At 49.0% G+C, this 20,371-nt stretch overlaps 2 protein-coding genes across 4 annotated transcripts; one reads left to right on the top strand and one right to left on the bottom strand.

Annotated features, from left to right (window-relative positions):
* Positions 1-306: 306 nt before the first annotated feature.
* TXNDC17 (thioredoxin domain containing 17) lies at positions 307-3,148 on the bottom strand. Its single transcript, XM_080984092.1, has 4 exons — positions 2,939-3,148; positions 2,082-2,163; positions 1,158-1,233; positions 307-542 (listed from the first exon to the last, which is right to left on the bottom strand). The coding sequence occupies exons 1-4, from the start codon at positions 3,084-3,086 to the stop codon at positions 474-476; spliced, it is 375 nt and encodes a 124-aa protein (XP_080840218.1). The 5' UTR covers positions 3,087-3,148; the 3' UTR covers positions 307-473.
* Positions 3,149-3,185: 37 nt separating this feature from the next.
* Positions 3,186-20,029, top strand: KIAA0753 (the record flags this gene model as incomplete). Of its 3 annotated transcripts, none has more annotated exons than XM_080984087.1 (17): positions 3,186-3,476; positions 5,208-5,342; positions 5,641-6,220; positions 6,956-7,062; positions 7,261-7,323; positions 7,962-8,183; positions 9,108-9,282; positions 10,364-10,572; positions 10,780-10,952; positions 13,807-13,905; positions 14,180-14,267; positions 14,949-15,014; positions 15,482-15,604; positions 16,177-16,258; positions 17,036-17,156; positions 17,910-18,143; positions 19,009-20,029. In XM_080984087.1, the coding sequence occupies 17 exons, from the start codon at positions 3,201-3,203 to the stop codon at positions 19,124-19,126; spliced, it is 2,871 nt and encodes a 956-aa protein (XP_080840213.1). In that variant the 3' UTR covers positions 19,127-20,029. The 3 variants fall into 3 exon arrangements, with proteins under 3 accessions (XP_080840213.1, XP_080840215.1, XP_080840214.1); XM_080984089.1 differs by having other exon boundaries at positions 3,201-3,476; positions 14,171-14,267; XM_080984088.1 differs by lacking the exon at positions 3,186-3,476 and adding an exon at positions 3,657-3,941 and having other exon boundaries at positions 14,171-14,267.
* Positions 20,030-20,371: the final 342 nt, after the last annotated feature.

Below are 20,371 nucleotides of genomic sequence, written 5' to 3'. Positions count from 1 at the left end.
TAAGCAACAGACTTTGCTGTTGGTTCGCCTTGTTGATTTGAGGACACTGGCTACTTGTGTATTTCAATCACGTCCCTTTCAAAAACCACCTTTGTCTGAGACCTTTTGACTTAAATTTTTGTTTCCCACTTGAAGTTTCATTGTAGCTGCTGTCTCCATTTTTCCTAGCCTTAATTCTCCCCTGTTGTCTGACTTTGATTGTAAGATCCTTGAGGGCAAGGACCTGTCTTCTTGTTTATAAAAACTCTGTGTACTTCACATTGTTAACACATCACATATCGGCTTCAGTTTGATGATACACTATCATAGGATGGTACTCACTAAATCAAAGAAAAATTTATTTAACTTAATTGGCTTGCAGGCTGCAAACTTCATTTGTCTGTATTTTAAGACATGATTGGTCTCCTCTCAAGGAATTCTGGTCAGGTCCTCAGCTGGTAGCAGCAAACTCTTTTCATTAGAGCGGAAACAACTTAGTCTTCTGTGAACAGCATCCTCACGAGGTCTGGCTTAAAGCATTCCTGTTCCACCAACTTCTGAGGCTGAAACAAACATTGTACTGTAAGTGGTTAAGAAAAGCTGCAGGAGATTAAAGTCCTCCTGTAAGTAAGTATCCTTTCCTACTTTGGCACACTGCCAGGCTTTTGAATAAGCTACACAGCTTGAAGTCCACACTGACTACAAGGTTGCTTTATATCTTTCTAAATGAGCAGCTTGGCACCTAAAGGGAAATGTTGTGAAACATTTAATCATTGGTTAACAAGTGTGTAGCAGAGTCCAAAGCTAAGTCATGCAGGGATCTTATTTTCCAAGTCAAATTGGCTCCAGCTACAAGTGCTGAGAGGTAATTCAGCTGTAACAAGAGACTAACTTAATGGTCTGTACTCATGTTTACTTGGGAGTCAGTCTGAATCTGGTGCTCTGAACACAGTGCGTCTTCACACTGAGTATGTAAACATGAGCTGAATCTTTTTTAAAAAAACAAAAACTGCATGGATTTGTAGACATTTGCACAGTTTTTCAGGAAGCATAAGAGCACAGTTCTAAAGAGACAGTTTTAAGAAACATGAAAAATTGTTTGCAATACTCAAATAGAGCCCTCCGACCATGTCAATGTGGATTCCAAGCCATCATTCATCACATTTGAAAATACTTACAGTCCCATATTTAAGTAGCGTAGGCACTCCAGTTAAGTGAAGATTCTTTCTGAATTCATTGTTGGGATCTTTCCAACTGGGGGGGGGGGAATAAAAATGGGTAATAGTTTTAAAAGGCATTGGGTTAAAAGGCATGAAGGTTTTGAGGCGGGAAATTTTATTAAGATTAATCTGTGAGGACTAATTACTTGTGACCTGGGAGGGGGGAGGAGTCTCACCTTAAAGGCTAAATGCCCTGAGAAAATGAGAGGTGGCGCAGGGGATATTTCCAGACCCCAAACCTTATGGTTTGGCCAGGCAGTCCAAGCGCCCCCTTCTGGCATAGAGAGAGATTGGGCATTCTCAGGTGTAATCACCACCTCATTAAATGCACTCCTCAATGAAAACCAGAATAACATATTTTAAATGCCAATCAGGCTTCTTTCTCAGGCATTTGAAAGTTAATTTTTATTTGCTGTTTTGGAAGACTTTTCTGTCTGGTTGCTTTTAATAGAGATCCTGTAAGGAGGGGTGTGCCTGTAGCTTGATTATTGCTTCTTGGTGGTCAAATTAAATTCCTTATGTAATTTTTCATTTTGACTAGATTTCTTTTATTGTGAGTCACCTTGATACTGTTTGAAGTATAATTATGACAATGATCATAATAATTATACCTTGGTAGAGAAAGAAGTGACTTCCAAGCAAACCTGTACAAGCAAGGACTTTATTTGAACTAGGATAAATTAAGTGTCCATTTTTGTGTGAATAGGTGCAACGTGGGGGGGCGGCAACACGGGGATTTGTCTGTCCTGCTTTCTACAACAGCCATCCCTAAAAGCTGGCAGAGCTCACTTAAAGAGCCTTTTGCATGAACAAGACCCAGCACTGGATTGGCTCAAAATCCGTGCTCTGCATGCTCCCCCACTCGCTCCACGTTATACTTACTAAGCTCTTTCTCCTACTTGGCAGTAAATGAACACTGATCCTTCTGGCAGGTGCTTGAGCTCTGCCCGCACAATGGGCTCCGCTGAAAGAAAGCAAAAGCAGCCTGCTTACCAACCCATGTGATAACGCCAGACACTTCTAACACACCCTGAAGCTACTAGCAACCCCCTCCTCTCCCTTGCAGGGAGCCCAGTTGGGGCTGGATCATTCCTGTTGGGTTCACAGCATGGGGGCTTTTTGGGTAGCCATAACACTTTAGAGTGCATTAATGTGCATCAAGGGGGTTCTCTCAAGTCACTGCTTTACTGCAGTGGTTCCCAAACATTTTGGGGCCATTGCCCACCTTGTTCCAAATTAATCACCAGAGCTCCCTACCTGAAACAGTGGTTTGCATGACCCACAACATAATTCAAAATGAGAAAAAAATGCACATTTGTTAAATATCCAATTAAAACTAGTTGAATTAGTTCAGCAAAACTGTTTAACTTGATCCAGTGATACCAGCGTTTCAAAGCCTGATACCCATTTTCACCTCCAGCGCCCCCTGCCTCATCGCTTCCCTAGGGAAAACCCACACCTCAGATGGTGTAATTCTGCATGCAGCATGCAGTTTTAGACGGGGTCTTTTTTTCCCCAGCCAGGAAACAGTTTAGAAATAACTTTTACGTGAATAAATAAAACGGATTGGCACAACAGCCTAGCAAGGTCGGCCGGCGTTATTGTACCCATTTTACAGAATGGGGCGGAGGAGGAAGACTGAGGCGCAGAGAGGGAGGGGCAAGATTCGGAGCAGCGGCTGCCCCTCCCTCATGCAAACATGCAAATTTGTACATATCAGGAGGAGGAGGATGCCGCACCAGTGACGCAGTCCGGGCACCAGCTGGTGCCGGTCTGCGGGTCCTTCGTGCCGCTGAAGTAAGCGAAGATCTGCCGGTCGCGGCGCTCCTGGATTGCGGCCGAGAACTCCTCGTAGCCGCTCACCGCCACCTCTTCGTAGCCTCTCATGGCGGATCGACACGCGCGGCGTCAGGCAGGAAAAAGCAGACCCGGAAGGCGAAAGTAGACCAGGAAGGCTCCGCCCACCGAGGGGCGCGGTCACGACGGCGGCCGCGCGGGGACATGCGAGCAGGTCCTCCTTTCCCTTGTACTCTAGGATGTCTCTCGTCGGCCCCCGTACTTCCCCAGCCGTTTCCCGGCGGCCTTCGCGGCTCGCGGTTCCCAGGGAAACCATGGAGAGAAGAGGGAAGCGGCGTCGGCCATAGCGCGGTTTCTCTTCGGCCGTCCGGCGGTGGCGGCGGCATTACTGCTGGCGGGGTCCGCCTCGGCCTCCTCCTTCGAGGGGGAAACCGAGGAAGGCAGGCCGGGCCCGACACACATTGGCCGCAGGGCTCCCTGGTACGTGCGAAGGAGGTCAGGGAGGGAGAGAGATAGACTGCCCCTGAGCATGGAGGCTTCCTTCGCTTTCCTCAGCCGGCCAGTTTATGCTGTTTCGCCCGGTTGACCCAGTGGGGTGTGTTACATCTCCTTGCGTTTCCGCCTAGCACAAGGGTGATAACGGCTGGGCCTCATGTCCTGCGCACCCGCCACCTCACAAGCTGTCCGTCGTCAAGAGACACGAAGAGCTTGCAGCGACCTTGTGGGTGGGTGTGTGGGCGGCGGCAGAGGGCCTGGCCTAGCCTCTTCCAGTTCCCCAGTTTCGTGGGACCTCGCAGGCTCTCGAGGGAAGTAGCCCATGTGCAGCCAGGAGTCCAGGTCAAGAAGGGAGCTCCCAGATCCCCGGGCAACTACAAGAGGCTGTGTCTTTTTAGGGGGCAGGAGCCAACAGAACACTCCTATGTAGTCCAACCAGCATGGGATACGGTAGGGGCCACTTTGCCTCCATATAGAGGGGCTGGCTGCCTTTGCCTTTGTTTTGTAGCCTGCAGCTTCAGATAAGCTGGGGAGACAGTGGGCAGGCTCTGCCTTCTGCTCAGGAGGGCCCAGAATAACGTACTGGCTGTCCTCATGCCCCACGCAGAGAGGAAGCAGCCTGTTGCTTGTGTCCATTTGAGCCCTCTGCTTTGCACTGTGAGGTTGTGAGACATGGATACCAGCTTCTTCTTAAAGTAGCCCTTCCACAGATCTGGTAACTGAGCAGGCACAAATGCCAGGGGGCAGGGCAGGAGGAGCTGCAGGCCACCTGCACCTTCTCTCTCATGGAATTGTATAGAAGGAATCTTTATGGGTGCCCTCTGCAATGTTGCTTTCTCTTCCTACTTCTCCTCTTCTTCTTAATGGCTATACAAAGTGCAGGAGGCAGCCCTTCTCTTGAATACCAGACCCTGGAGCCAAGGCAAGCAACAGGAGAGGTTGTTTCTTTGTTTGTTGCAGGATTTTCCAGGGACCCCAAGTTGCTGTTTGGGCTCAGCTTGGTGAGCCTGAGCCCGGCTTTGGCTGGGGAGGGCGGGATATAAATAAAATTTATTATTATTATTATTATTATTATTATCCAACCAGCCTCTTTGTGCTCTTCTCCTTTGTACGTGGTCAGCCCTTATTTCCATTTCTCCTTTGAGCATTTTATGTGCCGAGGCAGCATTTTGGGAGAGTGGGTTGTGCATCTGGGCAGGCTTAGGAAATTTGTATCTTCTTTTGCCTGAAAGGTGAACAGTAAGAGAATAGTCTTGAGAAAAGTGAGCATATACTGGAGGCAGTTCTTCCCCCTCCATTTTTCTTTTTAAATTTAATTGAGTTAGCACAAGTGCAGGCATAATAGAAAGAAAACTAAGAACTAACTGATTTAAATCATAAAATGTCACAGCCTGGGAGGACAAAAGTACAAAGATATAGCACAGCTCCGAAGAGGAAACAAAGTATAAACTCATTTTACTTCATTTTTATAAATCTTTACTATTTGTATTCTCCATCTGTGAGTTCCATTATTCTTGAGAATAAAGGTTCTATTTAGTCTTAAATGAGACAGATAGCTGTATATGTTGATGGCACTGAGTGGTCATGTGCCTTATTTGTATAATAAAACCATGTCATATATAAAAAAGATCATTTGAGCTCCACCCTTTAGATATTTATAGTTTATGAAATATAATGCATGCTGGTGTCAGTTCTTATATTTTCATTTCCTCTCAGTATTTCAGCAGTACCCTTATCACTGCTCTGTCGGGTGTGATGGGGCCACAGAAGCCAGCACCGGTCGGCGTTCCTTCAGCATCTCATTTACAGCCAGACAAAAGTGATGGAAGAGCCCCTCAGAGTACAATGCAGGTACTGGGCGATGCCTTTGCTTTGTGGTTTGGGTGCCAACCTGCCAGGTCTCTGGCCTAACTAGTTGGGCATGTTGCTTTTGCTATATGTTTATAAAACTTATACACCACTTGATTGTAAACAGCCTCAAAATAGTTTTCAACGAAGATAAAACACTAGAATTATCACAAAGAAAAATTAGCAACAATAAGACATTCAAAAAGTTAAAAGAATGATATACTAAAAAAAAGTGGGTGATGGGCCCAAAACTTGTACCTTTCCCCCCTTGCTGACACTTGCTGTTTAATGTTTGGCACAGCTCCAGTTCAGTCGGGATGCTCCTGCCCTGCCAGAGAACTTGGCTGTCCGCTACAGCAATCCTCGCCCAATCATCATAGAGAAGCTGGCGCAGCCAGAGGCTAGACGGGATCCAGGAGCTGGCGATGGGCTCAGCTCACAGGGTTCCATGGCATTTTCCATTGTCTCTGAAGAGAAGCTCAACTTAGCCGTGCAGCTGGCCAGGAGGGACATGAAGCGACGGCACCTGGAGGAGCAGGTGAGGCAGCACTTCTCCAAGGGGGAGAAGGGCCCTCTAGCCACCTCTCTTCAGGGAAAGAAGTCTGGCAGTGTAGTTGCAAAGTCTCACTTGAATTTTGGACGTCAGCCGGGCTGCTGCCCCAAGGTGGAGACTACCAGCTCTGGAGCCAAGGTCTACCTCTACACACCCTCCCGGGTGAAGTCGGACCCTTCTCTCTCTGACTCGCCCCCCACCCGTGATCCGGGCCCCGGGCCTCCCCCAGCCTTCAAGAGGGAGGAAGACAGAAGCACGCTGGAGGTCAGGCGGCTGCAGAAGGAGCTTCAGAACTACATCCAGAAGATTGACGAACTGGTGAGGAGAGGTGAGAGAACTTCATGGAGGAAAGGGCTCTCAACGCCTGCTAGCCATGATGACTGTTCTAAGCCTCCATGGTCAGAGGCAGCAATGCTTTTTGAGTCCCTCCCCAGAGTTTGGAGGACGTACCCTTTGGGCTCCAGGGAAGGTCTCCTCATGAGCTGGAGGTGTAGTGGAATGCTCCCCATTTATGTAGGCATTACGTTCTGGCTCCCCGCGCACAAAAGTTAAATTTGCGTAAATTGGAAGTCGCTTGTAGTGGTCAAAGTGTCAGACTGTGACCTGGGAAACCAGGGTTCAAATCCCCCTATATGGCTTGGGCCAGTCACTATTTCTCAGCCTAAACTGCCTTGCCAGGGTTGTGGTGAGGAGGAGAACCATGCACCACCACCACCTTAAGGTCATTGGAGGAAAAGGTGGCATATAAATGTAATAAATAAATAACAACATAATAACAAATTTGGACAACTCCTTTCACATTTCCTCCTGGGGAAGCAGTTCAGAGTTGCCACCTTGAACTGAGTTTTAGCTTTTTGCCTTGGGCGAGGGGAAAGTGCCATTGGGACATTTTCTGGAAGTGGAGCTGTTTCCAGGCAGCCTTGTGTCCAACTGGGAGGAAGGTGTCTCTCATCACCCTTCCCTCTCGACTGGGGGTTTTGTGCCAGCTTTTTCTGTTTTCTTCTTCAAAATTTCCACACCTATCCCCCTCATTTGTGTTTGCTAAACATTTCCCCCCCCTCAGAGAGAAGTGAGGAAATTTTGGATCCTGATGAAGAGCGCCGCGTCCAGATCCGGAGGCAGGAGCAGGCCGTGCGCTCTGCCCGGATGCTGTATGTGCTCCAGCAACAGGTCAGAACGAGCCCCAGGGGGCAGCATGCTAGTAGCTGTGGAGCTGGGTGGGGCGGCCTGGATTTCAGCTCTGCCTACCTTGGGCAGAAGCTTCTCTGGACGTCAGAACTTCTCACCTGAACCAGCAAACCAAGCACTTTGAATTCGAGTTTCCTCATGATTTATCTACCTAATTTGTTTGCAACGTTCTTGAAACAGGTAAAAGAAATAGAGGATGACCTGGAGAAGCTGAGCCCTCGTAAAATAAAGCACACAAAGAAGGTAAGAGATGGAAATTGCCCTGGAGAGTCTGTGGGAAGATCAGTGAGGCAGGCCAGGCTGGAGCCTCCTCAAAAGCGTTGTGGCAGATTTCTTCTGTAACCACCTCATTTTTAAAAGAATTTTATTATCAACAAAAAAGAGACGAATAAAAATGATGTGCTTAATAGACGAAAATCTATGATCCTATTCAGCTAGGGATAGACTTCCCCTCTGTTACTACCTTCTGCTCCTGGTGTTGCTGTGAAGCTCTTGCATCCTTGGCTTCTTTCCTTGACCAGAAATTACAAAATTGTAAGGGACCCCAAGGGTCATCTATTCCAACTCTATGCAGGATTCACAGCTAAAGAATCCCTGACAGATGGCTTCCTAATCTCTCTTTAAAAACCTTCAATGAAGGAGAATCTACTACCTTCCAAGGGAGATCTTTCCACTGTCAAACAGCTCTTCCCATCGGAACGTTCTTCCTAATGTTTAGTTGGACTCTCCTTTCTTGTCGTTCAAATGCTCCCCTCTGGAGCAGCAGAGAGTAAGCCAACCTTTCCAGTTTTGGAAAAGAGCCCTGACTCAGAGCAGCCCTCTCCTCATGGCTGCCCAGCTAACCTCAGTTCTTTCTCACCCTCCCTCCCTTTGTGATGCAGTCACGTGCCATGGCCAGGCTGGCAGCAGCCCACCGGGGAGCCGTCCGGGCCCTGCAGGTCTTTGCCTCCCGTTTTGCTGACCAGCCAGAGGAGCAGCCAGTCCCAGCCCACTGCAAAGAGCTGGGCCACCTCATCCGGCAGCTCTCCCTCTGCTCCGCCCGCCTCGAGACAGACTCCTCCTCCCTTCCCGACAGAGTCGTTGACCTCCTGCTGCAGATCGAGGTCAGGTGTCATTGCTCCTTTGGTTGGTGGGGGGTGTAGCATTTGCGGCTGAGGAGGGAGAGATGAGGAGCTCTGCCTCCCATGGGGAAATCCAGCCCCCCCACAAATGAGTCCGGGGCCAGTGGAAGGAGGGCATCACTTCATGGCCTCCAGGTTTGGGATACAAGGACAAAGCGGCCACCATACCTATTTTAACCTGCTCTTTTGTGGCTATGCAAAGAACTGAGATCACCTCCTGGCAGCCTGTTTTGAAGGGATGTTTGCTACAGCCTTTGTTTTTTAAACGGCTGTTGTAAAAATGTCATTTAACAACTAAGGACTGGGTGACCCTGCCCAGTAATTCAACTCCTCAGATGGGGCACTGCTGAGAGGTGCGTCACTTTGCATGCTCCAGAGTTGCACTTGGAATGGACTAGGAACTGGGCTTTTAGTGTTGTAGTCCCAGCTCTCTGAAATCGGTTACCAGCTGAAATTAGACAGAAGGGTTGCCGCTCAGTGGTAGAGCAGCTGTTTCGCCTGCAGAAGGTCCCAGGTTCAATCCCCAATGGCATCTCCAGGTGGGGCTCGGAGTGCATTTATCTCTGAAACCCTGGAGGGCGTTTGCTGCCAGTCAGTGTTGACAATACTGAGCTAGATGGGCCGTTGATCTGACTCCATGTAAGGCAGCTTCCTCCGTTCCTAGATGAGTATCTGATATTTAGGCAGCTGTTGGAGACATTTTCATCAAGTGAATAACTTGCAAGGACTTAACTAAAGTTCTCTTAAGGCTGAATATCAGAGCAAGCTTGAGTGCAGGATTGCTTGGCAAGCCCTGTGGCTTGTTTAGGGGCTTTCTGTTTGGAGGCAGATCACGAGAGGGTGTGCCTGAGCTTTGCAGTGAGCCCATTTTGCATGTTTAATCTGAAGTGCAAATTGTCATGGCAGGATTTGGATTCTCTGCTGTCCAAGAAGGAGTCTCCCAAGAAAGGGGGGCCGAAAGGGAGTCTCTCTATGTCTCAAGCCGCCTCTGTGATGGACACAAACCGATGGCTGAAGAGAGAGAAGAAAGCTGCTGCCTCAGAGCCGAGAAAGCCGCCAGTGGCCAGGAGGCTCCTTCCTGGTGGGTCTTTTGGTTGTTGAGTCTGAAGAGGCTTGGTTGCTTTGCCTGTTTGCACATGTTTGAGCCATGATCTCCCCTGCTGAGGCCTTGTTTTGCCCATCTCGGCATTTCCCCCCATAATTATTGTGGGCAGAGGTGCAGTGAGGGATTCCCAAGCGAGCCCAACCTTGTGGTGTTGTGACTGATGGTTTGTGGACCGTGATCCAGCTGTGGTGTCTAGAAAGGGGAAGCTGACTGCGGAGGGAGGTTTGCAAAAAGAAATACATTTTTCTATGAAGAGAGCAGTGATTTCCAAAGTTGACAGTAGCACCCTCTAGAAGTGGGATTCCCTAGGAGGGCACCAAGAGGCAAGGCGGCAGCAGGGGGGTGCTGGAAGTGACAGTGAAAACTTTGAAAAGCTGGTATAGAATTGTAGAATTGGAAGGGATCCTGGGGGGTCATCTAGTCCAACCGCCTGCTATGCAGGAATCTCAAGCATCCATGACAGATGGCCATCCAACCTCTGCTTAAAAGCCTCCCGTGAAGGAGAATCCAAGGGAGGCCATTCCACTGTTGAACAACTCCTACCAACAGAAAGTTATTCCTGATGTTGAGTCAGAATTGCCTTTCTTGCCTTTTGAATGCCATTGGTTTGGGTCCTCCCCTCTGGAGCAGCAGAAAGCAAGCTTGCTCCATCTCCCATGTGGCAGCCCTTCAGATATGTGAAGATGGCTATCATATCATTTCTCAGTCTCCTCACTGGATCAAGTTCAGCAATCTTGCTGCATTTAAAACTATTTTCTTTAATTAATTCATTTTGAAAACATGGGCAATTAATTATTATTGTTTTGAAATTTAATGTGTTATTACCTTTCTTTAGTGAATCATGCAGATCATTAATCTGAATCATGCTTTTTATAGGTTAGGGTGCGCTGGGGATGAATTTAAGGAACTAAGAGGAGGTGGGGTGGCCCAGGAGAGAGAAACCAGCAAAATGCGCCCCATAGATTTTGCTGCCTGTCCATGGCATTCAGCCTTTGGGGGCTGCCCCTGAGAGCTTCCAGTTCCTATGCTCAAGCAGCCTTGTCATCATTGCCTTTAGATGAACATGAAGGACCTGATGGGCTTCTGGTGCCTCACAATCGAAGCAGTCCCTGTGACATGGCAGCCTTGGAGGGTCTGCCCCCTCCGGAGCGAGAGGTGGTGGGGCAGGCCAAGTGGGAGGCACTGGGGCATGTGAAGACCAGACCTGGCCCTGAGGTGGGGAGGCCCCCCCGGAAGAGAGGCGTGCTGCTCCCCACCAGACCGCAGGTAGGCAGACGTATAATCATCCGCCCTGTCTTTTGACTTAATTTTGGGAGCTGCCAGACACTACCTCTGCCATGCTGTCACGTCTTGGCCTTCACTTCTCCAGAATTACAGTAGTTGAGGTGAAAGGCGTGTCATGTTTTGAAGAAGAACTGCTTGAGCTGTCTGGAAATACATGTTTTTTCCTTACTGTTATTTATTTCTCCCAAGGGAAACAGACCCCCTACCAGGGCAAAAAGCATGCAGCTTCATCAGGCCAAGCAGGCCCGCTTCCAGGAGCCCACCATCGCCTTCCGGCTCAAGGAGACAAAGCCGCCCACCCGCGATAGCCGGGTCCCCTGGGTGCCTCCCAGCCTCTCCTCCCCCCTGGCCTCACCTCAGAGGTAGGTTAGCATCTCTGCTGAGGCAGCGGTGTGGGATGGAGTCGGCCAGGTTACCTGAGCAGGGAGCAGCACACAGCAGCCCCTTCTGTACCTGCTGGAATGTGTGAAGAGACCTTGCCCCACATCCAGGCCATATGGCTCCATCTAGCTCAGCCTCATCGGCATTACCTGGCAGCAGAGGCCGTCCATGGTTCCTGGCAGGGGTCTTTCTCCAAAAGTCATACCTTGGAGATGCTGGTGGGGATTGAACCTGATACCGTCTGCATACAATGTGTAGGCTTTGCTAGGGAGCGACAGTGGCCCTTCCCTAGGAAGATGCTTAGTCAGGCCCTTGGTCCATCCAGCTTGGTGTTATGTAAACAGCTGGTAGAAGCTCTCCAGGGTTTCAGGACCTTTCTCAATCCTACCTGGAGATGCTTCTGGGGATTGAACCTGGCACCTTCGATTGTGCTATCCAGGATTGGTGGGAGTTGTAGTTCAGAACATCAGGAAGGTACCAGGTTTGGGGAAGGTAGCACTTTTGGACTCCACACATTGTCCAGTGTGCGATGCAAAACTTTAGCTACATATCAAATAAGGGAGGTTTTTAACTTAGATAAAAAGATTGGTTTCCAGGAGGAAAAATCTAAACTGGAAACGGAATTGTTAGAACCTAAAACTAAAAATCTGTCAAGAATGTATAATCTGCTGTTGAAATGGAATACACAGGATGAAATGGTTAAATCTGCTATGATTAAATGGGCGCAAGATGTTGGGCATAATATTATGTTTGCTGACTGGGAACGGTTATGGACCACAGGTATGAAATTTACGGCCTGTAACGCCTTAAGAGAAAATATAATGAAAATGATTTACAGGTGGTACTTAACCCCAGTCAAGCTAGCAAAAATTTATCATCTGCCTGATAATAAATGTTGGAAATGTAAAGAAAATGAAGGTACTTTTTTTCACCTTTGGTGGACGTGCTTTTTAATATCTATATGAAGCCGCTGGGAGAGATCATCAGGGGGTTTGGACTGGGTGTTCATCAGTATGCAGATGACACCCAGCTCTACCTCTCCTTTAAATCAGAACCAGTGAAGGCGGTGAAGGTCCTGTGTGAGTGTCTGGAGGCGGTTGGAGGATGGATGGCGGCAAACAGATTGAGGTTGAATCCTGACAAGACAGAAGTACTGTTTCTGGGGGACAGGAGGCGGGCAGGTGTGGGGGATTCCCTGGTCCTGAATGGGGTAACCGTGCCCCTGAAGGACCAGGTGCGCAGCCTGGGAGTCATTTTGGACTCACAGCTGTCCATGGAGGCACAGGTTAAATCCGTGTCCAGGGCAGCTGTGTACCAGCTCCATCTGGTACGTAGGTTGAGACCCTATCTGCCCGCGGACTGCCTCGCCAGAGTGGTGCATGCTCTGGTTATCTCCCGCTTGGACTACTGCAATGCGCTCTACGTGGGGCTACCTTTGAAGGTGACCCGGAAACTACAACTAATCCAGAATGCAGCAGCCAGACTGGTGACTGGGAACAGCCGCCGAGACCATATAACACCGGTCTTGAAAGACCTACATTGGCTCCCAGTACGTTTCCGAGCACAATTCAAAGTGTTGGTGCTGACCTTTAAAGCCCTAAACGGCCTCGGTCCAGTATACCTGAAGGAGCGTCTCCACCTCCATCGTTCTACCCGGACACTGAGGTCCAGCACCGAGGGCCTTCTGGCGGTTCCCTCACTGCGAGAAGCCAAGTTACAGGGAACCAGGCAGAGGGCCTTCTCGGTAGTGGCGCCCTCCCTGTGGAACGCCCTCCCACCAGATGTCAAAGAGAACAACAACTACCAGACTTTTAGAAGACATCTGAAGGCAGCCCTGTTTAGGGAAGCTTTTAATGTTTGATGTATCATAGTATTTTAATATTCTTTTGGAAGCCGCCCAGAGTGGCTGGGGAAACCCAGCCAGATGGGCGGGGTATAAATAATAAATTATTATTATTATTATATTATATATAATGAACTAAAAAAGGTATTGAAATATACTTTCTTGAAGAAACCAGAGGCCTTCCTCTTGGGCATGGTCGGCCAATTGGTGCGAAGGGAAGACAGGAATTTCTTTATGTATGCGACAGCAGCGGCAAGAATACTTATTGGGAAATACTGGAAGACACAAGAATTGCCTACCTGAGAAGAATGGCAGAGAAAAGTGATAGACTATATGGAACTGGCTGAGATGACTGGCAGAATTTGAGATCAAGAAGAAGGGTCGATGGAAGAAGACTGGAAAAAATTTAAAATATATCTTCAGAAATATTGTAATATAAAAGAATGCTAGAAAAGGTTGGAGAAGAATATTAGACCGTATTGGCAGACAGAGTATAATGGAATAAGTAAATATGAAGTGTAAAATAAAGATAGAGGAGAATTAAATACTTTCGAATGTTAAAATAAGTAAATGAAAAGAAGGTTAGAAGGATTTGCTGGAGATACGATTCCAATTAGAATACAAAGCAGAGAAGTGAGAGGAAGTCACGGAAATAAGTAAATGGGAAAACGGTTTTAATGGTTTAATTTGATTTTTTTGTTATTCTTTTTTATTGTGATTTTTTGTCTTTTGTATTTTTCTTTGTACTGAGTGTTTTTTTTTTGTAGGAGGTATGTGATTTGTTTCTCTTTTCTATTTTTCTTTTTCTGTAATCTTAAAATTGGAATAAACATGCTTTAAAAAAAAAAAAAGAAAAAAGAAAAAAAAAAAGCAAAACTTTAGCTACAGCTAATGCCCAACTTTTCAAGGTTGGAACCACGACTCCAGTAATAGCAATTGCTTCTCTCACTTTTTTTTTTCCTTCTCTTGCCCAAACCCAAAATTCCTTGCAGGCACTCGGAGAAAAGTCCCAGAGGCAGGGAGCCAAGGCCAGGGAGAGCTGCAGAGGTGGAAGAAAAGAGTCGAGCAGCCCCAGAAAAGGAAATGCTCAGGTTGACCTGGAATCTTGTTTCACTTGGGGCTCCTCTGGTGGATTTCCCTTTCTCTAAACTTCTCATGCTAAATTTGCAGTTACCTGGGAGGGAAGTTCTCTTGGGAATATTCTTGCTTTGGGTTTTGAAGGCTCCCCTCAGTGAGAGAACAGTAGGGAGGTGGAGAAATAGACCCCAGCCTTTGTCAAAAACCCCAAGTGGGAGTGAAGTGGTAAACATGAAATGCCAAATTCTTATAGAATTCTCTTGTTTGGACTCCCCGAAATGCTACCAGGGATGATGGTGCCTCTGCAGCCCAGATAGCGGAGACGGTGGAGCGAGCTGTCCGGGAGCGGCTGGAGCCCCTCTTGGCAAACGCGCAGGTAAGGCAGCAGCCAGGAACCTTCACCCCCACTCCACAGTCTTTGACATCACTTCCTGTTGAGGACTTCCACCGCATCTTCTCATTTAACAGATGCCCAGCCCAACTTCTGGGGTCTGTCTCCTCCCAAGGCGAATTACAGCAAGCCAAGCCAATGCAGCATTATTAAGATTCCGAGTGCTGAAATAAAAGTAAAAATTACAAAGGATGCTACAATATTTGGCATGGTTTTCAAAAATAAAAAACCCCAAAATCACCTGAGTGCAGCCTGGAAAAATACTTGCTTTTGGGTTTTCATAAAGGATAGCGGGGGCACAGATTTCCTGAGGGGGTCCACACCACAGAGATGGACTTTTCCCTGGCTCCCAAGAGACTCTTTCAATGGTGGGCCAGAGCCGTCGGCCTCAGGGGCTGCTCTTCCAGTTCAGGCAGGGCTTGGTGGGTGTTGGGTGGCCCTTCAGGGAGCCTCAAATTATTTAGGGGTTTGAAGGCCTGGATAATTGCCTTGAATAGGCAGCCTGGCTCTGGAATAGGTGTCATGCCTGACTCTTATAAGGGGCTAGGGGGATTGGCCAAATCACTTGCTTGCCCACTCAGAGGAGCATTTTAGCCTCACAACACATCTGCCAGGAAGGGTCTGGGACTGTGCAGGAAGTCCTGTGGTGTCCTCTTGTTTCCTTAGAAGGTGAATCGCTCCTTGGAAAGGAACATCTGCCAGAAGGAGCTGCCCTGCCAGGATTTTGGGAAGGTAGGACAAGAGCCAGGAAATGGAGGGATCTCTCTTGCCTGGCTGATGTGGCATGGCAGAGAAAGTTTTGCTACTTGGCCCACTTTTGGTGGAATCATGGAGGTGAAACATTGGAAGGGACCCCAAGGGTCATCTAGTTCAACCTCCTGCAGTGCAGGGATCCCTGACAGTGAGAGCTCCTTGTGTCCTCCTTCATTGTCAAGGCCCGGGTGCAACCTGGGCGAAAGACACCCCTTTTGCTGCCTGTCCACAGTGGCTTTGAGCCCCATATCCCTGCTCCTCTGAGCCTCTTCTTGACATCGATGGAGGCAGAAGAGAGATGAGAGAGTCTAGCTGGCCTGACAGTCAGGTGCCTGCGCATGAAAGGGCCTTGCCTCAGGTGGGGCAGGATGGGGGCTGATCTGGGCCTCCCTTTAAACCGGGGTAGGGAGAATTCTGCTCCAAACGCCTGCTTTGTGTGTTGCCAGGCTCCCGTTGGTCTCCCGCGTCCAGGTCTGGAGGACTTTGCCGAGCTGCAGCGTGAGGAGATTGAGACCCTCTCCAGCCCCTCTGACCTGGAGGCGATGCTGCAAAGGATGGAGGAGATTGAGGTATGTTGGAGCACGAGCTTTTTCCTTTGAGAAGGAAGAGGCTATGGGGTGGGGAGCTTCCCATGGCTTTTCTTGAATAAAAGCCCTTGAGAACTGGCTGGCATGGAAGGCAGCAGCATCCTGGAGTGGGGCAGCCTTGCTCTTGTGTGTGCCGGGGGTTGGGGGAGGGAGGTGATGGCTGGGGCCATGCTTGATGTCTTAACATCAAGGCCCCTGTCCCATAGCAGACAATCCCTTCCCTGTTTTTGGTTAAATATTTTTTATTAATTTTCATGGAAAGGTCCTACAAAACTCTGCAAAACACAGTCTTATCAAACAGGATCTGATGGTATGCATAGTCTCCACATACAATGATAGTTCACCGTAGAACAATAGCAGTGAGGCGGTGTGCTTTCAAACGCCCTACCTCTTGACACCAGGGCCCAGTCACAGCCTCCCGGCCTGACATACCTCACAGGGTTGTTGTGGGGATTAAATGAGGAGGAGAACCATGGACACCACCTTGGACTCCTTGGAAAGTAAGATGAGATATAAATGAAGTGAATTAATGAATTATCTTTTCTGTCCTGCAGCGCTCCCAAGAGGCCGTCCGCAGGCGGTACCACCAGATTGTTTACTCTGATGCTGAGTTCTGGGGTCGGCAAGAGAGATGGGGTGAGTGTCAAGCTTTGTGTTTTGGGGTTTGGAGGAAATAAAGGAGCAGAGGGTGACTGAAGACCCCCCCCCCAAAAAAATGCAGGCAAGGGGATGCCAAGAGATCAAGGAACAACCCTGCCTTCTGTATGTGCTTCTCAATTTCCTTCCACATGTATTGGAGGTTGTGTTGCTGCTGTTGTGCCACCTCTGACTTGCAAGAGGAAAACTGGCTTCTTGGGGTGGTTCTTGGGTTGGAGCAGGTGACCCATGAGGTGAGGATTCCTGGAAAGAACATAAGATGAGCCTGCTGGATCAGGCCAATGACCCATCTGGTCCAGTATCCTGTTCTCACAGTGGCCAACCAGATAGCCATTATGGGAAACCCTCAATCAGGATTTGAGCACAAGAGCAATTTCCCCTTTGTGCAATTTCCAGCAACTGCTTTTCAGGAGCATTACTGCCTCCAATTGTGGAAGCAGAGCATGGCCATCATGGGTAGTTGCCATCAGTAGTCTTATCCTCCATGAATTTGATCTTCTTTCAAAGCCATCACTGCCTCCTGTGGGAAGGAATTCAACAGTAACTGTGCTGCATGAATAAGTCCTTCTTTTTCTCTTAATCTTCAAATGTTCATCTTCATTGATGTCCAGGAGTTCTAGTGTTATGAGAGAGGAAGAAAAACTTGCCTCTCTAGGAATGTGGGAACAGGAAAGGCAGATGAGGAAAGGTGTGCAAAACTCCCCAGGTTGTAGCAGACGGTTTCTCATCTTCCTGATTTTTTTCTCCACTGCCCAGAGAGAGAAAATGCAGAGGCAGGCCAAGAGCCTGGGACTCCCCATCCCATCCAGATCACGAGGCGGGAGAGTCACCCAGATCCCCAAGTGGACATTGTGCTGGAAAGACCCCTGGATACCAAGTGAGTAGAGGATCCAGGAAATGCATCAGCGCTGCTGATTGGGCTGAAAACCACCTGGTTGGGTGGGTTGCCATGGAGTCACGGAATGTTTATGAATATTCTAATAGCCTAGAGGTCATGTGATAGTTGGAAAGGAAGATCAGAAGGCAGCTCAAGGTACCCCTCTGCTGCTGGGTTCTGGGGCAGAAGGAGGGGCAGAAAGGGAGTCACTAGGGAAGGCACCTGCCAGAGCAAGACGACGCTGGCATTCCTGGTTTCCAAAGCAGCCACTAAGGACACTCAAAAGAGGAAGATGAGCTTTTTCCATGGTGTGGGAAGGGGTGGCAGCGAGAGGAGCCCTCCTTCCTTAGATTCTTTTGCCTTCTTTCCCCTGGAGGGTCCAGGAGGTAGGGGAGATGAGGGTCCTGGACGCAGCAGTGCTGAAGGGACCAGAGGCAGGCTGGGGCACCTAAGGGGCTAAGACACGATTGGTGTCAGGAGGGGCTGCTGCTGTTGGCCCAAAGGGGAGGCTGGCCAGAGAGGCAGAGGCAGAGGAAAGAACCACATGGGAGGAGTCTGATGTTTTTACATAAGAAGAGCCTGGCTGTTGGATCAGGCCAACGACCCATCTAGTAGTCCAGCATCCTGTTCTCACAGTGGCCAACCACCGCACTTCTCCAGTTAGGTCTTTGGCTCTTGACCTTTCTGGGTCTGGTTTTGGGGCTCCTGCTGTGCCAAGGAACGGCCACTCACTTTGTGTGGTTGTGCTTCCAGTGCTGCGGAGGAGGAGGAAGAGAGTGCTGGGATGGAGGAGCTCCTGGAGCCCAGGAATGGGACTCTGCCGCCTTCGTCATTGCATCCCTGCCGGAAGGAGGCTGGCGTCTTCCTCTCCGTCCCTAAGAACATGCTGCAGAGCATTCACGATTACAGTGCTCGATACAACCAGCACCTGAGGTGCATCTCCCATGAGGCAGTGGGCAGCTTCAACCCCTGGCGAATCGCAGAGAGGTACTGGAGGAGGAGTTGAGTCTGCTTGACAAGGCTTCTTTTCACTTGTGTTGCATCCATTGGGATTCCTCATGACGACACCAGGGGGCGCACTATGCACTGCCAAAGAAGGATCCAGTATCTGTATCACAGCAATGCCTTTATTAAGCCTTTATTAGGTCACAAAATAGCAGGGATGCTTTCTAGTTTTCCAGAAGCTCTATATCAGGGCAGATGGCAAAAGAAAAAGCAAAGAATTCTGGGAGGGAACCTTCCCTACAGCCACTACCCAATAGAATTAGAATTGTGGAGTTGGAAGGGACACCAGGGGTCATCTAGCCTAACCCCCTTTGTTTTTACATCTGCGTATGAATCTGTCCCTTTGTGATGATAAATGGGGCTTCTGCTTCCCAGTTGGAGGGGGGTTGAAATGAAAAATGGGGTTTAAGGTGGCCATTCTTGTGATGTCCTCTTTAGGCGAGGGCCCGTGTGTAATAGTGTTTAGCATGCTGCACTGGGACCTGGGAGATACCAGAGTTCAAATCGTCATTCTGCCATGACGCTCACTAGGTGTGACATTGGGGATCAGTCCCTGCCTTTCAGCCTAACCAACCTTGCAGGATTGTTGTGGGGATTAAATGGAGAGAGGGAGAACAATACCCAATTGGGTGTGACAGAGGCTACTCCCTGCTCTTGTGTCACATGCTGGTGGGATCCCTTCCAAGGGAAGTCTAGTGGGAATCTCCTTCCTTGTCATTTGAGGAGGAGACCCTTGCAGGCTCTGGCATCCCTCCCCAGCAAGCAGATTGTGGCTGAGTTGCAGCAGTCCTCTGTGCCTGTAGTCCTACCTGTTGACTGTCTCTCCCTCCTGCTTCTCCCCCTGCAGCCTGGCCGAGGAGCTGACGGAGGAAGCCTTGGCGGACGTAGCCACGGAGCTGCAGGGCCTGTGTGAGGATTACGCGGAAGCTGTCTTCACCTCGGAGTTCCTGGAGGCAGCTGAGTAGGCAGCACTCGCCTCCTGCTCCTTCTCCTGGTCCAGCAGAGCTGGGCTGGGTGGCCTCCTCCTTGCAGCAGTGGTCGTGGACTTGTCAGGAAGGGCTCTCTCTTTGTGTGGAGTGGGAGCTTAACATGGGCAACATCCCAGGGGTGGTGTCTTGTCAATTCCAGCTGTGTTCGCCTTGTTCAGGAAGGGTGTCTGGGCATGGGAGCAGGGAGTATAATGATGGCTAAGCAAAGTGAATGATGTCTGGCACCTTCTGCTTAGCTGAGGTGCCAGTCAAATGTCAGCTGTTCCAGGAAGAGTTTCCACCCAGCCAGGCTTTGTGAACAAATCGCTCTCTTTTTGCCCACTGTCACACTTGGGTCCTTCTGAGATGTTCCATCAGAACAGTGGGCATCTAGGGGGTGCAGAAGCTGATCCACTGGGATCCCATTGGCGGGGAGGGGGGAGGTTGCACAGGCTCTGCTTCTATGGCCTTTCTGCCCCCACACCTGGTGTCATTGACTCAAGTCTTGAGGCAACCTGTGTGCTCTGGTTGCGAAATGCATGTTGTGTCCTGTGAGATCTTGGGACCCTTCCTTCCTTCAGGGTTGGTACCTTCTCCACTTCTGTGGGAGCAGGCTTGCCTCTCTGACCTCTCCCCGCCTCTGGGAGTGCCAGGCTCCCTTCCCCAGGCACTGGGACTCTGCAAGGTTTACTTTAAGAACTTATTCAAGATGAAATAAAATAAATCAGATGTTTAGTACGCTGTTGCAGGAGTTTGTCAAGCTACCAAACATCACCTCTTTGTATGAAGGTCGTATTCATGAAAGGTTTTGTACATTCCACTGGTAAATTTTCATACTCTGCTTTTTTTCTGAATGTGGGGGGGAACTCACCAAATTTATTAAATAAGCTTCTTACAATACTCACATGTCTGTATTTTTGTGCAATGATGTTTCTGCATCGATTATTGCTTTGGGAACCAGGGTCAACCCTGAGGGTGCTGCGAAAAAGTTCAAAGTGATTGCATTTTTGGATCAAGAGGAGGAGAAAGAGCCCCTCTCTCCTCACAGAGGGTGGCCTCCTAGGTCATGCAGAGGTCCTGTTGAGAAAGAGTTCTGTCCTTTTTTCCTATTTGGAATAGTTGGGACCCTAATTCATAAGCAATACAAAAGGCCTTATCTATGTTCATTGGTTCCTTCGCACTGCAACGATTTCACAGTGAGTCTTCTTGTGAGGTCTGCTCCTGCTGTCCTTTCAGAAAGCA

This window comes from Podarcis pityusensis, assembly GCF_964106645.2.
Source record: "Podarcis pityusensis genome assembly, chromosome: 15".
Taxonomy (NCBI): domain Eukaryota; kingdom Metazoa; phylum Chordata; class Lepidosauria; order Squamata; family Lacertidae; genus Podarcis; species Podarcis pityusensis.
Note: the sequence above shows the minus strand (reverse complement) of the source record. Positions and strands in the feature narration are given on the sequence as shown.